Below are 23,803 nucleotides of genomic sequence, written 5' to 3' on the forward strand. Positions count from 1 at the left end.
TGTTAATAACTTAAACTTCTACAAAAGTTGAAATTTTTTCCCAATTAGGCCTACTCTATGGACCAAGACTTTTTTTGTTAAAATGTTTAACTGACCGCTTTACCTTTCTAGATGGGGGTTCCGTAATCACAGGGTGTAGTCTGCCTTCTTCCACTTAACAGCTAACACTAGAATTGTCTTTATTCTTATTGTTACCAGTTTTCGCTCAACTAGAACACCAACTCAAGTGGAAATATTGCTTCATGTTGGTGCAATATTTAAAAACATTGTATCAATGTAAAATAGCCTCAAGGTTTATACAAATATTGCAACTTTTAAAGTCATACCAATCCAAGCAGTACTACTACATTCCGCGCGTATTAAAAGACAATTCGACATCCGAAAGCGTTTTATTTACGTGAAATATGTAAGCTAAAAACGTCTGGAAAGTGACTAATAAGTTAGTCCTCAGATTTGCGCAAGTTTACTGAAACTGCAGTAAACACGTCACAATATAAACAAAGAGTGAAAATACATTGAAAGATCGTGTGTTCAAAACTACAGACATTGGCAAATCGTTTGACGATGTTCACTTGTTCAAAAACAGTTTCGAAAAATCTTTATTGCTCATAGGTTTGTCGACTTCAGAAGTATTCTTGTCCATCGAGATTTTTACTTGACTTTCACCGCTAAAGGAAGTACTCTTTCCCGCCGATTTTTGGAGTGAGCGCGGTAGTAGACTGACTTGCGTTCGACCCCTACCGCGGCTGAAACAAAATGCAAATGCACTGAGCATAAAAAATGTAAAGATAAACTTTCATTGATCACGCAAAGCGACCAGTTTACAAACGAATCTTGCTGTTCAAGCTAAGCAATACAAATTCTAAGGTTTTTAAATGACCCAAATAGGAACTGAACCCATACCTACCAGTTCAGAGACAAGCGCTCCAGCCACTAAGCTAGGCCATCTGGTCGGTAAGATAAGTCCCGTACTTGAATCAAAGTATCGAAAGATAACATAGCCTAAGGTTATCATTATACAAAGCCTTTGGCACTAACGAGAATAGAGTGGCCAGTTCCTTTCTCTCGGCCGCCTTTCCATTATCAATTACGCCCATCCAATTTAGTACAGCCTGGGTAAAGGTGAGCGATGCATATCAATAACCAGCTGGTGCAGGGAGTCGAACCAGGATTGCATGATTGGAAAGCGAGCGCCTTACCCGCTGCGCCATCCCACGGCGCCAATCGAGTCGGTACCGGTAGTGAAAATATCTTTATATTTTGACACATGTGTCAAAGAGTAACATGAAAAGTAGAGGAAATGTTCAGCAATTAAATTGTGTCCCGAAGTGGTTTAAAGACACGGATCCTTTAGTTTGTTTTTTAACTACGTATTGCATAGCATCTTTTCACAAATTGGGACTAGGTGGGCAAATTTTCAAAAAAGGGCACTTTTAGCGCAAGAGTTATGTTAAAAAGGGCACTTTTTGCGCGTAAATGATGGGAAAAGGGCATTTTTTTCCCGAGCGTAAAACATGTAAGCTTAAAAATGTAGATTTCTCAAGCAAATTGTGGGTAAAAAGGCATATTATACCTAGACTAAACTTTTGAGACCCATAATTGATTCCTATGTTCATTCCCCCCCACAATATTTTATAAATAATAATGTAATAAAATTTAATCTAGAAACATTTAGTTGCAGAGGTCTCTTGTACTAAAGTAAAAAGAAACAACTACGATAATCTATAAAACACAACTGATAAAATATTATAATGAGTTGAATCTTTGCGAATTAGATCATTCTAAAGAGCTGGTATTTTATTTTGATGAAAATCTGGAAACAAATTTCGGTAAATTTGAGGTAGGCTTACCAGGGGCTCCGAGAGGGGAGGAAGTCGGGCAACTTTCCCCCTAGGATAACGATGTCAAGGAAAAACGAGTAGTTTTTATTTTTTCACTTTTAAGGGGGCCCATTTTTGCTCTTAAAATAAAAATGTATGAACTTAAAAATGAATAAATTTTGAGTGAAATGTTTCAAGTATTTTTCGATCATTGTAAATGCTACAATCAAGAACAAATCGTTTTCGTGTTGAGGTAGGCTATGTTAAATTGCTTTAAGGCGTACAATATGCTGCTTTAAACTTATTGATTTCTGTATCACTAAACAGTTTCTGTTGTTTTAACTTAGAAATTGATTTTGTTAAGCGTGTAGCCTATTTTTGCTTGACCAACCGAATCTTGACTCCAAAAGCTGCGTTGGCCAGGCATATTGATCTAACACGTCTGGAAAGGTGAACGATGTTCAAGCAAGATCAAAAGAAGTAAACCTTTCTGCCTATTTTCTGATGGATGGCATTGCTTAAATCTAGCTGGAGTTCATAGTGTACAGTGTTGTCCAGATGTCATATCAATTTAAGAGTAATTGATCGACTGTAAGCTTATGTCATTTTCGATAGTAACTCGGCCAGATAGGAAATTCTAAAGAAAGCTGTCCCATAGTTTAAGTTGACTACTTGAGCTGCTTAAAATCTATGCTTCTTTACACGATGTGGATTGCAGTCCCAAACGAAATTCACACGACTAATCAATTCATATAGCGATAAAGAACTGGCAGAACTGTTTAATGGATAATCAGAAGAATTGAATGAAATTATAGGAAGATATAATCAAAGTTAGAGAAAGCTGGAAAGAGTTGGATACACTTGGCTGCTCGCAAGCTTAAGTTCTTGTAGGAACTATGAAATGAAAAGAATTTTCTTTTATTGGGGACAGAACTATCCAACAACTCCACTTCACCAGCTCAGTCATACAAATGATATTTATTCTACTGTGTGCTATATTGCAAAGGATTCGCTAGCTGTTGGCAGTTTATTAACAAATGTATCAACAAACTCAAACATATTTTCGATAAGTTTGAAGTTTTATGGAAATATCATCGTATGTCTGATGTGTAGTTGCGGGCATGTGGAACAAATTTTAAAATGTTATAATATCCCCTACAATAATGAAATTTTGGATAAGTTGGTACTTTTGAAAGAAATCTACACAGTAAATTTAACTGGGCTGTAAACCGGAACGCACCACCTCATCATCTCTACTCAAAGATGCTGTGATCCGTAACGTTGCATTGCAAAAGGTCCGAAACGGATTGAATGATTTGTTGAGCTATTTTCAATGCCTGTATTGTGCGTTTACAATTTCTTATACAATTTCTATACTAAAATTACCAGCTAGAACAAATTCGATTCGCATCATGATCGAAACCAATAGCCTAGGCTACTGGCCTGTCACGTAGATTTGTCAAGGGGAGGAGGCCGTTATCACCGACCCAACAACGGCTCTGTTCCACGCAACAAACAAACAAGAATGTGTCACAACTAACAAGATCATCAACAAACAAGCTCAAACTGCCCAAACATTAGATACTGGTAGGTGGGGTAGACTACTCTCAGCAGCCCTGGATGTTCACACTGCGAATCCAACATTCAGGACATCGATCACTTGGTCAAGAAAGGAGTGCTCAACCACCAAATCAGTGGTGGATATGGAACAGCACATCCGATATTTTTAAACACTGGTTGCAACGCACATGAGATGTGCACACCATACGACCCTTGGCCTATTAGGCTACAAGTTTTTCTAGACAAAATAGTGAGCAACAATAGCAATTTTGCTGCAAGTGTAGTCGAGTGATTTTTGTTGATTTTCACATTGAAAGTTTTTTTTCTTGACGATAGGTAGCCTAGCTAAATTTGAATTTCAGAGGAATTTAATTGTACGCTGAGGAAAGCCAAGTTCAGCTTAAAGCATATGATGCAATGCAACGCATGATAGGCTACAAAGTGGTTGCTTTTATTTTTGCTGAAATTTTTTTTTGCGAGGCCCATTTTTCGTATTGTTTCCCGACCAGTCCTGATTTCTCTCGGAGGCCCTGAGGCCTACTCACAACACAAATTGCTAATTAATCTGCTTGAATGGAAAATTAAGGATATTATAAGTATAAGGTCAAAGGTAGGCTCATAAGTTCTAAATGTATGCTGAAGCTTTCCATTTAGCTGTTCATTCTTTAACTTGAATAAAATTTGGATCTAACTTAAACAAAAATTAAGTCTTAAAAATTGCCCACCTAGTTTCAAACTAGGTGGGCAAAGAAAGGGCTAGGTGGGCAAGCAAAGGGACTAGGTGGGCAATTGCCCACCTAGTTTATATGTGAAAAGATGCTATGACGTATTGTGAACTTGGACGATGATGAACGATAGGCACACGCCTTTCACATCAACTCAGCTCCACCCAGTTGAAATCTTAATCCAGTTTTAACGCATACCTGCCAATTGTGTTGGTTCTCGCACCTCCCCCCAGAACTCTCCCCCTGTCATCACCAGGTCGACTTCTAGGTGGCGGGTTACTAATAGCAACCTGAAAACCAAAGAATTTTGTAGCGAGTTTGTTTTCAAACAAGAAATTCAAAAAAAAATTTTCATTACATCTTACGACAAAAGCGTTTGAATTACAGTTCGCCCCGTTAGCTCAGTGGTTACGCGCCCGGCTCAAGATCACGCAGCGCAAGTTCGACTCTAGGGGTGTGCGTTTGAGCAACGCATTTCAGGACTGCTCTCCATTCAGTGGCACCTAATAAATGGAAAAATTTCCCGGCAACAACACTTCAACAATCGGAAAACTTCACTCTGCCAATCTCGGTAACCGGCCGTGTCAAGAGCCTCTACAAGTATGCGAAACTATCAGGAATAACCAACCAAGGCTTTGTCAGTCCGAGGAAAAAGATTCCCAACGTTGTTTATCGTTGTTTACGCACAAGTTGACTAGACCGTATTACATATACGTGGACAACTGGACATATTATACAGTGATAAACTTTTTACTATTTACACAAACGTATAACGTTACAATTTGCTTAGCAAATGACCAGATATTACGCAAATAATGTAGCATCACATTTACGTAAGGTGGAACACTGGTCGGAAGACGACTATCTGAGCAACAAGAACATGAGTTATTAACACACAAGAGTCTCACATGTGCTCACATTGCTGAAAGCCACACTCAGCGTTGCTCAACGTGAAGCTAGTTCTGACAAGCCCTTTGTATAAGTGAGAGTGAAATTATTCTATAAAAAATTCTACCCTAGACAGCAAAGCAACCATTTTTTTACATTGATTCAACGTCTGCAATCGTTAAATCAATGTAAAAAACGATTGATTTGCTGTCTGGGGCGTTACTTTTATTGTGAAGCCATCCAACTCTGTTTGGTCAGTTTTGATGACAGCCTGAGCCGCATCGGCTTCTTTCTGATATTCCACGTAAGCCAGACCCTGGAAATAATAGAAATATGACTTTAAATGGAACTGCATCCAGCGCAGATGTGTTACTCTTTCATCATCATTTTCAGCCTGTGGTAGCCCACTGCTGAGCAAAGGCCTTCCTCTTTTCTTGCCAATCCAGTCGATCGTGTGCTTTTGTGTACCAGATTTTGCCCAACATTCTTTGTAAATCTCGTCTCTCCATCTCATTTTTAGCTCCTCGTTTGCTACTCTTTCAGTGCGGTATAAATTTTCCGACGAGAGGAAGGAACTTAATGATGATGATAAATTCCATGGGGTCCTAGGAAGTGCTCGATCAGGCATCGAACCTAGGCCTAGTACACACGAGGTAAAAAAGAAAACGATCATCGAAATCGTATCAGATAGACGCCTGATTACGTTGAATCAACACGAGATGTTTTGAGTGGATAACAACAACTCGACGTTGGACTGATCACTGAGATGATATGAAACAGACGCCTGACTACGTTGAATCGACGTAAAGAAGATGTTGTGTGGGCAAAAATTACCTTTGACTTGCCATTTCTAGCGGTGACAATTCGAAGAGATACCAAAGGACCATGAGCCTCAAATACTTCTCGAAGCTTCTCTTCAGTGGTGTCGAAGCAGAGGCCGGAAATGAACAGTTTGTGTTTTTCCATTCCTTTCGAATACTTGAAAATCTAAATAAATAAATAAAATCAAGAAACAACAGCAGACACAAACGACAATGATTGTTTATATGGATGACGTCGATGACGTGTGCGTGATGACGTTGATGACAGCTTAATGACGTGTACGTTGCGTAACTACAACCTAGATAGCAAAATTATCTCTTTCTGCATTGATACAACGTCTGCAGATGCTCAATAAATATAAAAAAGAAACTGAAACCAAACGTCTGCAGACGTTGAATCAATGTAATAAAGGGTTGCTTTAAACGGTTGGAAGAGCTTCAATGGAGTGGCTCACTTGACTATTAGGCCAAGCACAACAAAAAAATGCAACAAACGTTGAATCAGTGTGAAAACAATTGCTTTTATTTACTATGACTGAAAACATTTCGATTGTGCACTGAAGGCGCTGTGACTTACTTTGAAGTCAGGATGCTTACTTTTGTCCACAACAGGTGATACGTACATGGGTCGCCCATTCAAAGGCTAGAAGAAAAATATACATCGCTTTTTAAAGTGAAAATGCCGTTAAAATAGAAACAAAATTAGAACTAATATGAAAACGAACCAAACTAAAAAGCTAATGTAAAAAGTGAAACGACTTCCGGTTATGAAGTTAAATTAATTCCCAGCTACAGACATAGTTTACCGAGTCAGAAAATCAGACTTTTTTACATTGAGTCAGCGTGTGCAGATGTTGAATCAACGCAAAAACAATTGATTTAATGGCTGCATATCAATATGTGCACCAACCGTTCTGTCCTGTTCCAGCGCTTCAGAGACAGACGATTTATCATGGAACTCCAAATAAGCGTAACCTCTAAAATCGCCTTTGTTCCCGTGCACGAGCCTTATGGAAGCGATGCTTCCACAAGGTGAAAATATCTGCAACAAAATTGCGTCGCTAAAGATTGAAGAATGTAACCTTCCATGATGGTTAAGAGGTTAGGTCGTACCAGCTCAAGAACAAAAATCATTTATGCATAAAATATATTAAAGTACTTGAATTAGCTACTTGGCATTGAGTGCTGTGTTTGCAATGTTAATAATGGTTACTGTGATACGAAGAAGAAACAACATTGGATGACAATTTAGCCCGAAACGACACCATAACATGCAGTACGTGGTAGACTTTGTATACAAAGGATATCGCCAATGGAGGGAGATACTGTTACCAGAAAACTCAAAGAATATCAGGATCTTTTGTGTTGAATTCATGATAACAGAACCAAATCATATTGGTTTTATTATTATGTCGTGAGGCACAAAAATAACTTTGCGTTTGAAAAACTTGCCTGTTTTAGTTTTTCTTCAACGTCTTCAAGGTCATAACTCAAGTTGCTTAAGAAAACGGTTCTGGCTTCACTTTCGGGTGTTCGTTCTGCAAAATGTGTGAATTGAAAATCTTTAAATATTACATTGATATAACGTACCGCGATGTTGAGTAGACGCAACGTTAATATTTCTTTTAGCTAAGGCATTGCTCACCTGGACGGACACATACAGGTTTTGAAATCTCGCACTGTTGTGATAAAATCATATTTGGTTTGAAAATGCGATCACTGTAGCTTTTCATATAGAATAGATGACAAATTTATTGTAGGCTATATCGTAGCATCGTTAAAATTTTTAAATGAAAACAAAAAAAACGTTGTTAAAATTCGAAAAATACCTTCATAAAAAACTTTTGATTCAACTACATCCGAAAAACGCTGGTAAAATGGCAAGGTTTACAAATCATGGAATATCATTAAATGAAACAGGAACAATTATTATCATGCAAAACAAAATACCAAATGAAGTGTCCGTTGAAGGGATCTGAGGTTTTTGTGAAACATCCGAGGTTTTTGCTTCTTCTGCCAACAAGAAATAAAAGAATTCAAATGCAAAGAATCAAAGTGCTGTGTGATTGCAGGCCCAAAAATCTACAATGGATCCACAAATTTTCTAACAAAAATCTACAACATGAATAATATTAAAAAAGAGGGGGGTTTGCGACACTTTTTAACCTTGGATGGGCGTAAAGTCCACAAGGGATCCACGTAAAGCAGATACTTAAAGCATCTAAATACAGTGAAAAAAAATTTTTTTTCACATGAATAATATTGTAGTGAACTTAGGGGAGATGAAAGTTTATCATTCAAAATTCAGCTTACTTGGTTTAAAACCAGGGGGAGGTAGTGTAGATTTCAACGTGGCTTTGACAGGCTGTTCTTGAGACCTCATTGCAGGCTTCACGAAGCGAATAGGTAAGCCTGAAAAATACAGTTTCCATTAATGACGTTTCACATCTATCAGACGGCCGGTTACGTTACAGCGATACTTTTGCTGGATCGAAAGCTTGCGCCCAGTGTTTCAACACGAGGATTGTATTGGAAAGACGTGGAAACTAATCTTCGTGTGCAAATCCAAGCATGTTATAACTGTCTTCACTCGTCACAAGACACATAGTTGGTTATTCTAACGGGGTCCAACCGGCGATCTTTCAAACGACAGTCGGATTTTCTCACCACTAAGCAACGCAGTCGTAAAATGACAAATGTCACTTAACTGGCATGAGTCTGATTTAAATCCAGCAAAAAAACGTTCCATACTTCATACAACTGTTAGTAATCGTACGTTGATACACTGAGATAACAACGTCGTTTTTATGTAACAATCTTGTTACGGCTCATTAATTTAATCAGTGAATGCTGAAACCAAATACCAACTTGATGGTGCCTTGAAGTCATCTTTGGCTGGGGGGGTAGCGTCGGTCTTCGGCCGTTTCTCAGGAACACTGTCACCACCGGCACCTGAACATATACAAGATGATAGAACTTGAGTGAAACTTTTTTTCTTTCGCACAACGATGTGGTCTTGGATTGAACAGAAGAAGGGTGCAAGAGTAATTTTATGAAGATGGGTGAGATGCGTAACCATTGAGAACAGCTTTTGCTTTTTTGGATAGTTGAACTGTGGATTAGACAGGTTTTTGCCTTCTTTTATAGTTAAACTGGGATTAGACAAGCTTTTGCTTTTTTGGGTAGTTAAACTGTGGATTGGACAAGCTTTTGCCTTTTTGGATAGTTAAACTGTGGATCAGATAAGTCGAATTTCGAATGGTTCTCGAAACACGCATGACCTAATCACAAGGACCGTGTTTTTTATTAAAAGTGTTGTAAGTAGTCTCGTAAAATATTGAAGCCAATGGAACATGGAAAGAATTAAACATCGAGAAAAATCAGATATTTAAACTTGAAATAACATACTTTTCGGCATGCTGCGCTTGTTTCGAGGTTTTTCTGGCGATTTCTTTTGTTCATTTTTGTTCCACTTTTTCCTCATTTGACCGTTTTGCTCGAAACGCTTTTGTTTTTCTTGAATTTGTAAGGCGGCCTGAATGAGAAATATAAAAAAAATCTGAAATTTTACGTAGATCCTCATCATCAAACACAAGGCTGTACGAAGCAATAATATTGCCATATCTTTTAAATTTTTATTAGAGGGCGGGATGCTGCATAAAACACTAACTTAAAAAGGTTAAATTATGAAATTCACTTGGTGTAAGAACTTGGCTCTCAAAACAGTGTAAAACTTCATTCAAAGTGATGCTTGTGTGTCAAATACAACGTTCGCTTGGAGAGGCGCTTCCAGTGAGCCACTACCATTCATTTAAATTTACTGTCAAAGACATAAAAGCCAAGCCCGAGATGGTTAAGCATTCTCCCCTGATATATTTGATATGAAGAAGGTCAAGGCCAGTATCATGCTCACCAGTCTATCACAAGGAAGAAGACAGTGTTCTGGTTTACGTCAACCATAACCCCCTTCTTCCAAGGAAGAAAAGATGATGGTAAAAAAACGAACACTCTTAGACATGAATAGTAAAACGTCTTCAGACGTTGAATCAATGTAAAAATCGACTGATTTGCTATCTGGGGTGATACGCAACTACCAATCACCTTTTCCTTTCGCTTTTGCACTTTCGCCATTCGGCTCTCTACTTTTCTTGTGGCGTCCTCCAAATCTTCTAAGCTTCCGTTTTCCCTCTCAAACCTAATCAGATATGAGCAGGCAACCTCGGCACTTCCGTCATCAGCGGCCGCGGACTGCGCAGCATGACGAAGAACAGTCCTTGCGTGCTCCAAGTCGCCATACAACCTAAGAATTATCGAAATGAATTGGAGGACTTCGTGTAATGCAAAACTTCTAACTACAATTTGTCTTTTATTAGTTTTTTGGGACAAAAAAGACAATATTACACTAGCTGCATTTGCAATATCTGTTGTACCAATGAACGGGAAAGGCAAAACCTTGTATAAGTAAAAACGTCCATTAGCCATTTAGGGTGTACGGTCGTTTGGTCGACAGACATTTGGTCAACAGGACGTTTGGTCGACAAGACATTTGGTCGACAGGACGTTTGGTCGACAAGACATTTGGTCGTCAGGACGTTAGGTCGACAGAACGATTCATTTTAGGGTTAGGGCTAGGGTTAGAGTTAGGGTTAAGGTTAGTTAACTAACCCTAAAATTAATCGTTCTGTCGACCAAACGTCCTGTCGACCAAATGACCGGGTACCGCCATTTAAATAATTCAGGTAAATGCTTGCAACTACCTTTCAATATCGTAATATTCCTTCCATATTGACCACTTTCGTCGTGCTTCTACGTCATCAGCCATGACGTTGTCCAATATTTGCCGGGCTTTTGTGACATTCTTCAAGCAGCTTGCTTCACACAACGCCCAGTATGACCACAAGGTGTAGTCTGCGTCCCCGGTTTCGTTGAAAGCTGAAAAATAAAACAAATGAATAACAAAAGTAACGTAGTAAACATTGTTTCGTTTTTTAACATCCAATTTTTGGTTTGTTTAAAGTGAATCATGACAATGGGCGATGTCGATTGCTGTAGGTAGGCAGCCGAAAATCAGTCCTTTTTCACATTGAATCAATGTCTGCAGACGTTAAATCAATGTGAAAAAGGATCAAGTTTTCTTGCGGAGTAGATGATCGTCGGCAATCAATGCCAAAACGACAGATTTTGCCATTATGGAACACGTGACAACTGAGAAATGCATAAAAGATCAAGATTTTTACTGTTTTATGTATGTACAGTATACTAATATGTATGTATGATAATGTAACTTTCACACCTACTTTGTAAGACAGTGTTTGAAAGATACGTGGTCGCTTTTTCAAAAGTTCCTCGCAAAAATCTGGCCAGTTCGTCTTTTTCTTTCTCTTGGCCTTCTGCAGAAATCAAAAAGTTGAAATCGCTACAACGATAGTTGGTTTCAAGTTAATGAACCTTCAATTAATTTCACTTCCAGATGAATTAATTTTGATAATTAAAAGTAACTTTAGTGAAACTCATTTTATCAATAGCCTACCACAATATCTTCGCCTTGACATGTCGCAATAAGTCTGCCATAGACAAGCGTAGTCTCCAGGTGACTGGAAGCCAACTGACAACGCCTCGTCGAAAACCGCCTCCAACTGAAATCAAAGAAGGTTTCACAATTGCTGCAAGACACAACTCTGCTTACAGCTTTTGATCCTCATCAGTACAGCAATAATAACAAACTTATGGTTTTATTTATTGTTGCTCTACAACTGCTGAGGTCTTTTAGCGACAGGGCTCTTGTTAATTTTTGTATCGTATTTTAGATGCCATCGCTTTATTACCCGACTTATTCTCACTGCGTTATGCAAAAAGGAACACAATCTGTACCGTTTTAAGAGTCTTTGGTATGATTTGACCTGGAATCGATCTCAGATCTACCAGTACTAGAGCCGAAGGCGCTGACCACTCGGCCACATTGCAGCATTCATCAGACGCCAAACACATTTAATAAAAAGGAAAACACACTATTGCTCTTTATTGGATGTGTTCAGTACTTGATTATTACTGTAGTTTTTTTGTTTGTTTGTCGTATCCAGGCTTACACCCAGTAGTTGAAGATTTAGATTAAGTGGACAGGGAGGCAAGGAAGCCAATCTTCTTGTCCACCTTCACAGGCATGCCTTTAAGTGTCCTGCCAAAGACACAGCCACATGCTCTTGAACGGTGTCGAACCGGCGACCTTTCGATTGCCGTTCCAGGGTTCATTACTGTAGGGCTCATTACGTTCCATTACTGTAGTGTACGGTACTGATGACTGACACATGTTATTACAAAGTTTATGTCAAACTCGCTGTCGAATGTCGATTTAAACTCATAAGCAACAGTTTATGTTTGAAATACAGTAGATCTTACTTTTTCGACATCGGCTTGCGTTTTTTCCAGTGCAAGGAGGTAATTTTGCCACAAGCTTGATTTCCAGGGGCAGTTTCTCACAGCTCGCTCGTGCACAGACACTAGGATTGGACCGGTCTTCAGTGTCCTGCTCTGTAATGAAAGCAAAGTTAAAGAACTGCAAGTTATGTAACACCTTTTGTTTTCAAGTCGAAGCAACAGTCACAGATCTTTTGCATTGGGCAAAACTTTGCTTAGCAAGGTGAAATTTGATTACAGGTTTATCTCTACAAAGTGTAGATGGAATATCACAAGGTATCAGAACGCAAAGAAAAGACAAAATGCTACTTTAAAAAATAACGACGCTACTGAAGATTTTAGTAAAACATTTTCAGCAAATCATATTTTTGCGTAGTCCATTCATTGAACAAACAAATTTTGACTAAAACGAAGCACCATACGTACTAAGTATTGCAAGTACTCTTGCCACAAGTCAGCGCTGAGGCAATTTGCGGCGATAGCTCGTTCGTAGATGCACTGAATCCGAGCCGGGTCGTTACTTTTCTTCTCCAGGGTGATGTAGGAATCATACGTTTCCAGGCTTGGTATATCTTTATCTTCCTGACAGAAAACATAAATAAGTATAAAAGTATGCTTTTCAATAATTATCCCACCCAAGCAAATCAGTCGTTTTTATATCTTTTTTTCAATCAGCCCCATGCCAACAGTCCAGCATAAACCTGTGTGGTGTCACCTATGCCACGATTTGACTCAGCAATATTTGTGTTTTCACAACGCAAAAAATAGTTTGTTTTCTTTAAACAAATAGAAAAAATACACTGTTGCATTCAAAACGGAAGTGCTACAGTGTCACTACGCACCAAGGCTTTTTCAAGAGGGATTAGTTCATTCAGTAACTTCAAGGCTTTCGAGTAGGAATCTCTTGTTGATTGCGCAACCTCTCCGTCTTCCGCCGCCTTCCTCCATTCCATATACTCTTCCATAGTGTCCTCCATCCCTGGTGGTGAAAAAGTAGGATCGACATAAATTGATTAAACAAACCAATTTATGCATGGCATGTTACTAGTTACAATAAACTCCATTTTAAATCTCTTTTAAAAACATTTAGTAAACAAGCACCAAAAATTGAAAATCCAACTGCATAAATTTTAACAACAAGTGCATTTGACTTGCACTGCAGTACCTCGTTGCAAGATATACACCAACTACAAGATCTTGTCTTCAACATCACGGAAAGAATGAATAATGCCGGCATGACAATGTCATTTGAAAATGATGCCACTATTTCAGTGCAATTCAGAGTTATATAAGATGAGCTTGCCTAGCTTGAAAATTAGTCTTTTAACACCAATGGATTTAATGTCTGTGAACGTTAAATAAATTGAATAATGCACTCACCTATTAAAGGAACGGCTAACTGTCTAATGAAGAGTGCTCCAATTCTAGCAACTTGGTTTTCAAAGAGGTCGTTTTGTTCAGCTGAGCTAACACTGCCAGGAGATGGCTGTAAAGTAAGAAAATGGTGCTGCAAATTGGTGAAAGACTATGTCTACTGTCATAGAGGAGTAACATACCATAGTATCAGAAAACTGTAGCATCCTCTATGAAACCACTTACCTGCACTGTAACTAAAATGGCATTTTCAATCTCTCTGTATGCTTCCCAAATGGCTGCACCTTTGGAAACGTGAAGCCCACAAGATGACAGTGCCCTTTCCAAAATGCTGCGGATCTTTCAAATAATATAAACTTTAATTTAGTTTATCTGGGTTTGTTGGTGATATAACAATGAAAAGTACAATAAAATGAAATAAAATATTTAAATTGCGTATTGTAATGCCATACTGCTAGTGTTAATAAATTATATTTGAGTAAGCTGAAGACACTATTTGTGGGAGTAGTAGGCCTATTCTAAACTCTGATGACAAATCACCTTTTCAAAGCCACCTTCCTTTCCTATGTATCGTATGGAATACTGCGCGTATTCAAGCCAGATTTCAGGACCTAAAAAATAAAGATTGAAGATGTTAACTAAAAATCTCAAATCAACCATTTCAACTGTCCATACATTTATCAGTGCAGAGTAAAATAAATTCTCTAAAAAAATGCTTAAAATTAGATATTTTTCAATCAATCTGCTTAATACCGGTCAGAAAGTTAATGAATCACTTTCACTTCTGTCACTGTGATGTCAATTGTTTGGTTACTGGTTAGTGGTTGTTTTATGCATTAATCTGAGTAGTCAACTTCAACTGGTACAAAAAATTAAGTACATTTAACTACAGCTTGCTATATGCAATTGGTAAAACTAATCCGTAAAAACATTGAGAACATTGCAAGTAATTCAGCACATCATCAAGAAAAATAGAAGTATGGAAATTCATCTTATGAAAAAACCTCACAAAATTTGTTAAGCAAACAATCACAAAGAATTACTGTCACTTTTAATGACAAAACTCAATAGCAAAGTATTCAACATTATTCCATACACATATAATCTTTAACGGCAGTTTCAAAAAGTTGTTGCAATTCATTATGTTCCTCTTCAGATTCGGCAAACTTTTGTTCATCTTGGAGCCAGGTTGTCCAAAGCTCCTTCGGTACATAAACAACAAGTTTTTAGTGAAGCAATATGATTTTTAATTGTCTTTTAAATACAATACTCATTTTATATGCAAATAAATATATATATATGCACTCTAGATCAATGGTTCTTAATCTTTTTGAGACACGACTCCCTTTTATAATTCTAAAAAATTCGCGCCACACCTTGTTTCAAAATCAAAAAACATTAAGCAGAACAGCAATTGATTTCCAGGTAAGTTGCATTAATGCGAAGGATGTAACTTTTTAGTGGATACCAACTGTTTAATTTGGGGATTAGTAGCAGATAATGCACATCTCAGATCGGCTTCACATCCAAATTTGTTTCTAGATTTTGTCTTTATGTTCACGAGAGTAGAAAAACCATTTTCGCACAAGTAAGTGGATGAAAATGGAAGAAGTGTGCGTATAGCCACAACACCCAGTCCCACACTCTTTTAGATGTGCACATATTTCTCTCAGAAATCCGTTAGTGGCATCCGAAAATGTCCACGAGGTAGGCCAACTCGACGATGCCAAATTTCGAAAGACGCTTCTACAACTTCAAGCGACGACGATTGGTGAAAGCATGCGCTACTTGCAACCTTCATTTTTTTGAAAGTCTTTCTTGCATTGAAAAAAAGCTAAATGTTTACTTTGGTAGTCAAGGTGTTTTTTTCAAGGTTTACTCATGGCCATGGTACTATAGTAGAATTAGAGATACTGTTGTACTTCTAGCCTCTGTCACTTGTTAGTCAGTCGTTGCCATTATTATTACAACTAAAGCTTGAGGCTGCTGTGTCAGAAAGCCGTTTTGTTACGAGAGTTAAGGTGTCGCCCAAACATTTAGCGAATTGCAACTGCTCGCTGTACTAGTGAGTGCTCAGCCTTGTGCTGATAGCCGGGAAGAATGCCCCTTTCTTCACAATGTCCTCCCCTGGCGCTCGCTGGTTTTGTTGGCTCTTTTCTTTCCACAAAGATAAGAGTTAAACGGACTGGTAAAGCGGCGGTCAAATACCCTTGTAGCAAGAATACGGTGCGATACTGACGAGCCCAGCCTCATGGGCGAAACATGATGTCTATCGTTGTTTATTCTTGCTACAAATCGGCTGCCGAGAAACATAATAGCCACATTTTGTTAACTTAATACATTACATTTTCTAAATTAACAACAAAAAACAAAACAGGTATATTAATTTGTATTAAAAATTTTTGTCTAAAAAGTTTATGAAAATGCTTACAAATCAGGTTAAGGCTACCTGAGTTAATGGAAAAATCTTCGCCATGGCACTTCTTGCAGCATGCAGCTGTTCAAATTCACCACATTTTCGTAAAAGTCCTATGCGATCAACATGAGCTTGATATATGTATGGGGAACTTTCTATCTGAATAAGCATATGTTATATTTTTAAAAGTTCAGTATTTTCTAGTTTGATAGCACATACATGAAGAGTCCAGGTGCATAACGATCAAACTCCATTATTTGTGATTTTTAAATTTTACCATCTCTCGTTGTGTTGACATCAAAAGTTTAAATTAGCAGCCTTTTTTGCGGCAAAACGATCAATATCTCTCAAAATAAGGCGTTAAACTAACTGGGTTCAGCCACAAAACAATCAATCTCAAAGTCAAACTTACTTTTCAGTTTACTCGAAAAGTTGGTTTTGCTAGTTTGATCGTTTTACACCTGGGCTGGACTCTTCATATCAAAAAAGCATTACTTCAATTAACAATAACCTTTATGAAGTCTATAATAAGGTTTAATTCGAACGAATAAACCCTATCTGTAGCGACACAGGGTTTTATGAGGGCGCCCCATTCTATTATTGAAATATTTCACAGAAGGAAATATATTAGAATTGTGAAATTTCTTGACTTTTAGTTTTTATTCTTTGTGAATTTTCTACACCTAAACTGGTCATTTTTCTAAATTCCTGACCTTCACAATAAGCATTTTGTCTCAGGTGACTAGATATTTTTGTGCAATGGTGGCCTAGTTATATATACCGTATTTACTTGATTGTAAGCCGCGGCTTATAAAGTTTTTTTTCCATCATGTTTGCGGCTTAAATTCAAGGGCGGCTTACAATCAAAGGCGGCTTACATTTTTCTTTTTTGTTTTTGCCTTTTTCCTTGTCGACTTTGCCATAGATGTTTTGCCGTACTGCGTTGTCTGATGCCGACAATTGTGAAGTTGTGACATGCATTTTAAATTGTCACATGCATTTATGACGTGCATTCGAAAGAAAAAAAGGAGTTGTCAGTTTTATTTATGTAAACAGTTTCAGCTTTGCGTGTAAACAGTATTTGCGCCTTACATTCAAGGGCGGCTTACAATAAATTTTTAACACTATCACATGCGGCTTACAATCAAGGGCAGCTTACAATTAAGCGCGGCTTACAATCAAGTAAATACGGTATGGTAATGTTAGTGCAATATAAATGGTAGTGCAATTATTTTGAAATGTAGAAACGTTAAAAAATGCCTTATATTATATTAATGAGCACAAGCAATTTTTTGTTTAGTTTAGTTATAATTCAAAAATTTCAATTTTGAAGCTATTTTCGGGAAATTAGAATAAAAACCGACTTTCTGATGTTTTTTCATCTCAAACACTTTATTTCAATAATATTTAATAAAACTACTAATTGAATATTGAAAATATGAACACTGAGAATATGTCCTTATCATCTTGTAATGGATTGTATTGAGTTTAAATTTAACCGTTGTTATTGTGTTCATAAATGTAGTTGCACTGATGAGAATTTGATATTCGAAAACGCGTTTTGCAACATTGCTTTACACGCTCCAATGCCTAATGGTAATTTTCTGGTAGGTTTCCGTCACGCGTTGAAGCAGTGTATGTGTTTTGTTTTTCTTTGTTTATTGCATTGATCGGTTAGTGCCTGCTTATTTGCAGTCATTTCTGAAGTACAGTTTGTTTGCAATGACTAAAGAAAAACAACAAGTCGAAGAAACGATAGTCTCCATCTTCCAGCCATATAAGTAGTCAGACATGGAATTTCTCAATGTAAAAAGAAAAATTTTTCTCTGCCTATAAAACATTAAATGGTAGTTTTATTAAATATTTCTGGAAACTTCCCTGGTTTCATATTATCTGAATTATTTTAATAAATTTGTTGAGTAAAAATTTAATTTCTATCAGCACAATACACAATTATACATGGTTATTAGCTACCTTGTAAAATATTTTGGTTCTGTGATTTTCATAGCTTCATTTATTAGCGATTAATTAGCATGGGGAGAAGATAACCCGTGACATGCTTTCCATGTACGAAAACAGCTCGTATTAAGATAGGGTTAAACAAAACTGTGTTAATTTAATATTAAACTGCAAGTGTGTATTTCATATGTTTTCTCATTTTACCTACGGTACACTTTCAATATTACTTGAGTATAGCACAGTTTCTGTTTATTGTCATTACAGCATTACTATATACCAAGAAGCCAATCTTAAAGTACTTATTAGGTCAAACCTATGGCCAACCGAGATCATTAGGGAGCAAGTCTTTTAGGCGCAGACAGTTAGACGCCGGTCAAATAGGCGCGCACACTGTGCCGTCAGGATATTTAGGTGCGGAGCACTGTGGCGCCTGTTCATTTAGGTGCTATTCCTAGTGAAGTCCGCAGATTGTATCAGCTTGGCAGGTAGGGCAATGCTTTTCACACAAAATGTTATATTGAACAAAAAATATGTTGTTTTGTTAATGCGCGACTGCGCGTGCATTTACTTGTTGTTAGTGTTGGCTTCAATGAGTGAAGCTGCTGTGTCCGGCAATGCTTTTCACACAAAATGTTATACTGAACAGAAAAATATACATATTGTTTTTTTCATGAGCGTGTTCGGCATTTGAAGGAAAAAATGAAGACATTTGCAATATCGTTGTTCAACTGGCCAGCAAGCTCGATGTTGAAGTAAAAGAAGATGAAATTATAGCAGCACATCGACTACAACAGAAGGATGATGCGAAACCACCTGCGGTCATTGTGCGCTTCAGCAATCGCAACGTGCGCAACCGCATCTATAAAAATCGCAAAGCTGCTCGAGACCAAGTATTCCCAATAGAAGGAATGAGAGAACTGTACATCAACGAAAATTTAACACAGCAACGAAAGAGGCTTTTCTGGCTCTGCAAACAAAAAGCAAAGAATACCGATATGTTTGGACTACAAATGGACGGATATATGTGAGAAAGAGTGATGGTTTCGATTCAATTATAATTAACAAAGAAGACGATCTAAAAAAGCTGTGATGGTGGGTGTATTTGTTATTCCTCTTGTCTTTTCTTTACTTATTACTTTTACCTGTTTTGGAAATACCACAACGGTATGCTTATGGAATTAATAGATGAAGACTTTAGTAGTAACTATCGAAATGTATGTGAAAAACACACAACCACCAGTGTCATAAAAGAATTACTTACTAACACGACATCAGATCTAACTGTTTGTCATGTTAACATAGTGAGTCTAAATAAAAACATAGAAAAACTAGATCAACTCCTTTCTGACATTTTAAAACCAATATATATACTCTGTTTGACTGAAACACGACTAACCACTAGCACTGAAAGTCTCGTTCGGCTTCCTGGGTACGAATTAATTAACGTGAATTCCAGCACAAAAGCAGGAGGAGCTGGTATCTACTTATCAAATAAATTAACTTTCAATAACTTGACACTCTCCGCCTTAATTTAAAAAACTGCGAAGACGTCTGGGCTGAAATCTCGTTGCCTAACAATGAGTTCCTTATCGTCGGATCGATTTACCGCCATCCTTCTAGCGACATAGGCTCCTTTTAGGAAAGCTTTATTAATTTGATTAAATCATTCAAACCTAAACAGAAGTATCTGATCCTAGGTGATTTCAACATCGACTTTGGAAAGTATAAAGAAAACAATAAATTAAAATTTTACTTTGATGAAGTTACCGCTGCGGGTGCGTTGCAACTAATAAACATACCAACTAGAATAACTACAACTACTAGCACAATTATTGATCACATTTACACCAATTGTTTACACGCCCATAAAATGAAACCCTTTGTAATTTCAAGTGACGTATCGGATCACTTGCCCATTATGGTCAAAACAAACTTTACGGCATCACATAAAGAGCAGTCGAGGCCATTGATTAGAAAAATCACCGCACAAAGGCTTGAAAAATATCTAGCTGATCTTGACTCTAACCTTCAAACTTCAACCGCAATAAGCAGTAATAGTATTGAATGGCTTATTGCTAAAATGATCTTCTTAACAAACTTACATTTTCCTAAAGTTAAACAAACACGTAAACAACATTCCTCATCAGGTAAACCTTGGATTTCTAATCGTATCTTGAAGCTTATCAAAAAACAAAATAAACTTTTTCGAAAATTTCTCAAAAATAAGGATCCCACAATACACAATGAATATAAGCAATTTCGTAACAAACTAACTCGCATAAAAACCAAAGCGAAAAAGGCTTATTACAAAGAAATATTCAAACTAGGTAGAAGTTTCTCAGATACTTGGAAGACTATCAACAAGATAATACGTAAACAAAACAAATGAATTACCATCCAAAATCTCGCTTAACAATCACACAACTACAGAAAAACCAGAAGAAATCTGCGAGGAAATGAATAACTATTTTGTGAATATTGGTCATAAACTAGCCAAAGGTAAACAAATAAGCACAAATTACAGAAATACTCTAAAAAATGGACGGTCTAGCCCTGTTACTTCCGTCAGCCTGCAACCAACAGATAATAACGAAGTAATAAATATAATTGATGACCTCAAGCATAACAAGTCCCCAGGATACGACGACATTCCCTTGACTATTATAAAGAGCTCCAAGTTCTTAATAGCTCCTTATCTTACCCGAGTCTTTAATAACTGTATGATTAGTGGACACTATCCTGAAGCTTTGAAAATAGCCAAAGTCATACCTATCTATAAATCAGGCTCCAAGCAGGAACCTCAGAATTACAGACCGATATCGATTTTATCGCCTTTCAACAAAATATTTGAGACAATCATTCACAAACGCTTGGCTAATTTCTGGGACAAATATAAACTCTTCTCCCCTTTGCAATTTGGATTTCGCAAAAACTACTCAACCAATTTAGCAATTACTCACTTCCATGAAGATATCATAAATGAACTAAACAACAATCACATTGTGTGCTCAGTATTTATAGATCTCAAAAAAGCATTTGATACAGTTAATCACGAAATCTTAATCGACAAGTTGAATCATTATGGCGTAAGGGGAAACGTTAAAAACCTTATTCATTCCTATCTAACCAATAGGCAGCAATATGTACATGGCGGGGAAATCAACTCTTCTCGCTCAAATATTACTATTGGAGTTCCTCAGGGCAGTGTACTTGGCCCCTTTTTGTTTTCAGTTTACATAAACGATCTTCCCGATGCAACTAATTTGAAAACTCTACTGTATGCTGATGACACAGTTCTCTATTTGGCTCAAAATACTACCAGCAACCTCCAGCCGATAATGAATAAAGAATTATGTAAACTCTACACTTGGCTTGATAACAATCAGTTGACACTCAACTTGAGTAAAACTAACTACATACTCTTTAACAATAAAAAGACTACACTCTCCGATATGCAAATAAAATTAAGTGATACAATAATTAAAGAAGTTGACCACACGCGCTACTTAGGAATCACAATAGATAACAAACTCAACTGGAATAAACACATTGATAGCCTCTCGAAAAAACTATCCTCTTCTTCAGGCGTACTGAGCAAACTTAGAAAATTCACTACTAGAAAAGTTCTAATCAATATTTATTATAGCATTGTACACTCGCACCTACAATATGGAATTATCAACTGGGGATGCGCACCCACAAAATACTTGAATAGAATTCAGGTTAGACAAAATAAGATAATTAAAATCGTTACAGGAGCATTTGAAATGAAAACTAAATTACTGCCACTCTATCAAGAAAATAAAATACTAACTGTTAATTCTACTTATAAACTAGAAATAAGCAAATTTATGTACAAATTTTATAATAATAAACTACCGGAAAACTTCAAAACTTTCTTTACACATGTATCATCTATTCATTCGTATAACACCCGACGTTCAAGTTCCAATTCACTTTATACTAAACTGGCAAATACCCAATTATTTCAAAAAAGTTTAAAATGCATGGCAATCAAGGTATGGGACTGTTTACCTCAAAATATGAAAAAAAACATGAACAAAGGCTTCAAATATTTCAGTAAAATGTGCAAAAAACACTTCTTCAATAATCAAGAGCTATAAAAACGACATCCACTACCTGACTATGTTAATTGTTATTATTGTTTGTAGTATCTGTATTTGTTTTTTTCTGTTCTTCCTTCCTTCTTCTTTTTTGTGTCAATTTGCAAGAATATTAACAACGCAATACTTTCTTTTGTATAACTATTTGAATGAGAGAGTGCAGACTCGACGACCTCCTACGCCTTCAGGGCTACGGTCTTTCGCACTCTCTCATTGGATGCACACTGTCAGTTTTTGTTTTATGTATGTTTCTGCGTTTCGCATCCAAACAAAAATAAAATGACCATCCATCCATTTACTTGTTGTTAGTCCAGGTTTGCGTCGGCGACAGCTTTATCAATAAATTATTCAAGTTTCCGAACATGAGTGAGTTCACTTTTAGTTAAGTCAAATAATAACTACACTAAACAGTAAACATCAGTAAAAAATATACCGTAGCCTATATTCAAGCGAGTGGTAGGCTTAAGTGAAGACTTGAAGAGTAACTTAGTTTTCCGTCAAAACCCCGACTAGGTTTTGCCCAAGCTGAGTTGATACAATCTGCGGACTTTACTAGGAATAGCACCTAAATGAACGGGCGCCACAGTGCTCCGCACCTAAATATCCTAACGCCACTGTGTGCGCGCCTATTTGACCGGCGCCTAACTGTCTGCGCCTAAAAGACGTGGACCCGATCATTATGCTATAATTTAATATAATTTTTGCAGTTCCCAAAAGCAAAATACATTAAAAAGCATCAACTTTACAACTAAATAAAATGGGGTAGTCGAGGCTTATTTTTAAGCTAAGTTAATCACCTTTTTGTTTAAGAGTTCAATTTCTTCCAAATCTTTTGCATCTTCTACTTCATCCTCATCATCCATGCTCTCGTCATCAGATGCAGAATCCTCTTTTGCAATTTGTTCATTATTGTGCTCTTGTTCCATAATTATTACAGTTTATTCACTGAACAACTACTGTATCTTATTATGTTTAATATATTCTGAAACGGATGCAACCTAATTCGTACCCTGAACCATTTGTACCCTCATTTAGTACCCTGAAAAAATCGAGAAAAAATAGCAATGGCTATTTGACCGGCTCCGGTCTTTTAAACTGAAACACTATTTGAGCGGTCATGACGTCACTATATAGGCACTTTTTTCTTTTTCTCTTTCAAAGCAAAAAACGAGAAGAGAAGAAAAAAGTACCTATATAAGTTCTAAACTCGACAATTATATTCAACTGGATCAGTGGCGCGTACGATAGTTCTGGGGCTGGTGTTCCAGAGGGAATGAGTTCGATACTGCCGGAAGAGTACTCTTTTTTTAACTAAACTTTTGAATCGAAGTAACTTAGTCATTTTGTGGTCAATTTTTAATTTGAGTAGCTACATCTCAATTTTTTATGTTTTATCAAATATGAGTAGCAAAGTTAGAGTGCTTTTAATTTGCTGGAATTAGAGAATTTCTCTGGGTAATTTTCCATTCGTTATAAGAGGATGTGACCATGTTTTTCGAACGACGCATTACATTTTTGCTCTTAACAAGTTAGATTGGTGGCTGTAAAAAGTCATACACAATACTTCTTTAAAAAAAATGGTTTCATCAATGTCAACTTTACTTTTAGGCGGTTATAAGCAAATTGTTCGTAAGCAATTGTTCGTAAACTGTTTTTCGTAAAATGAAATCCGTAAAACAATTTTTCGTAAAGCATTTCTTCG

The 23,803-nt window shown here is 37.0% G+C and overlaps 1 protein-coding gene across 1 annotated transcript; it reads right to left on the reverse strand.

Annotated features, from left to right (window-relative positions):
• Positions 1 to 370: 370 nt before the first annotated feature.
• Positions 371 to 23,135, reverse strand: LOC145766267 (spliceosome associated factor 3, U4/U6 recycling protein-like). The gene is made up of 24 exons (XM_082577943.1): positions 22,899 to 23,135; positions 16,052 to 16,177; positions 14,699 to 14,804; positions 14,143 to 14,213; positions 13,828 to 13,941; positions 13,609 to 13,714; positions 13,071 to 13,207; positions 12,655 to 12,810; positions 12,211 to 12,342; positions 11,345 to 11,450; positions 11,112 to 11,204; positions 10,572 to 10,746; positions 9,916 to 10,114; positions 9,223 to 9,349; positions 8,683 to 8,766; positions 8,128 to 8,226; positions 7,765 to 7,827; positions 7,267 to 7,352; positions 6,725 to 6,856; positions 6,392 to 6,457; positions 5,828 to 5,980; positions 5,217 to 5,309; positions 4,304 to 4,395; positions 371 to 746 (listed from the first exon to the last, which is right to left on the reverse strand). Exons 1-24 carry the CDS (start codon positions 23,025 to 23,027, stop codon positions 569 to 571), a joined length of 2,823 nt encoding a protein of 940 aa, XP_082434069.1. The 5' UTR covers positions 23,028 to 23,135; the 3' UTR covers positions 371 to 568.
• Between the last annotated feature and the right edge of the window lie 668 nt (positions 23,136 to 23,803).

This window comes from Aplidium turbinatum, chromosome 3, assembly GCF_918807975.1.
Source record: "Aplidium turbinatum chromosome 3, kaAplTurb1.1, whole genome shotgun sequence".
Taxonomy (NCBI): Eukaryota; Metazoa; Chordata; class Ascidiacea; order Aplousobranchia; family Polyclinidae; genus Aplidium; species Aplidium turbinatum.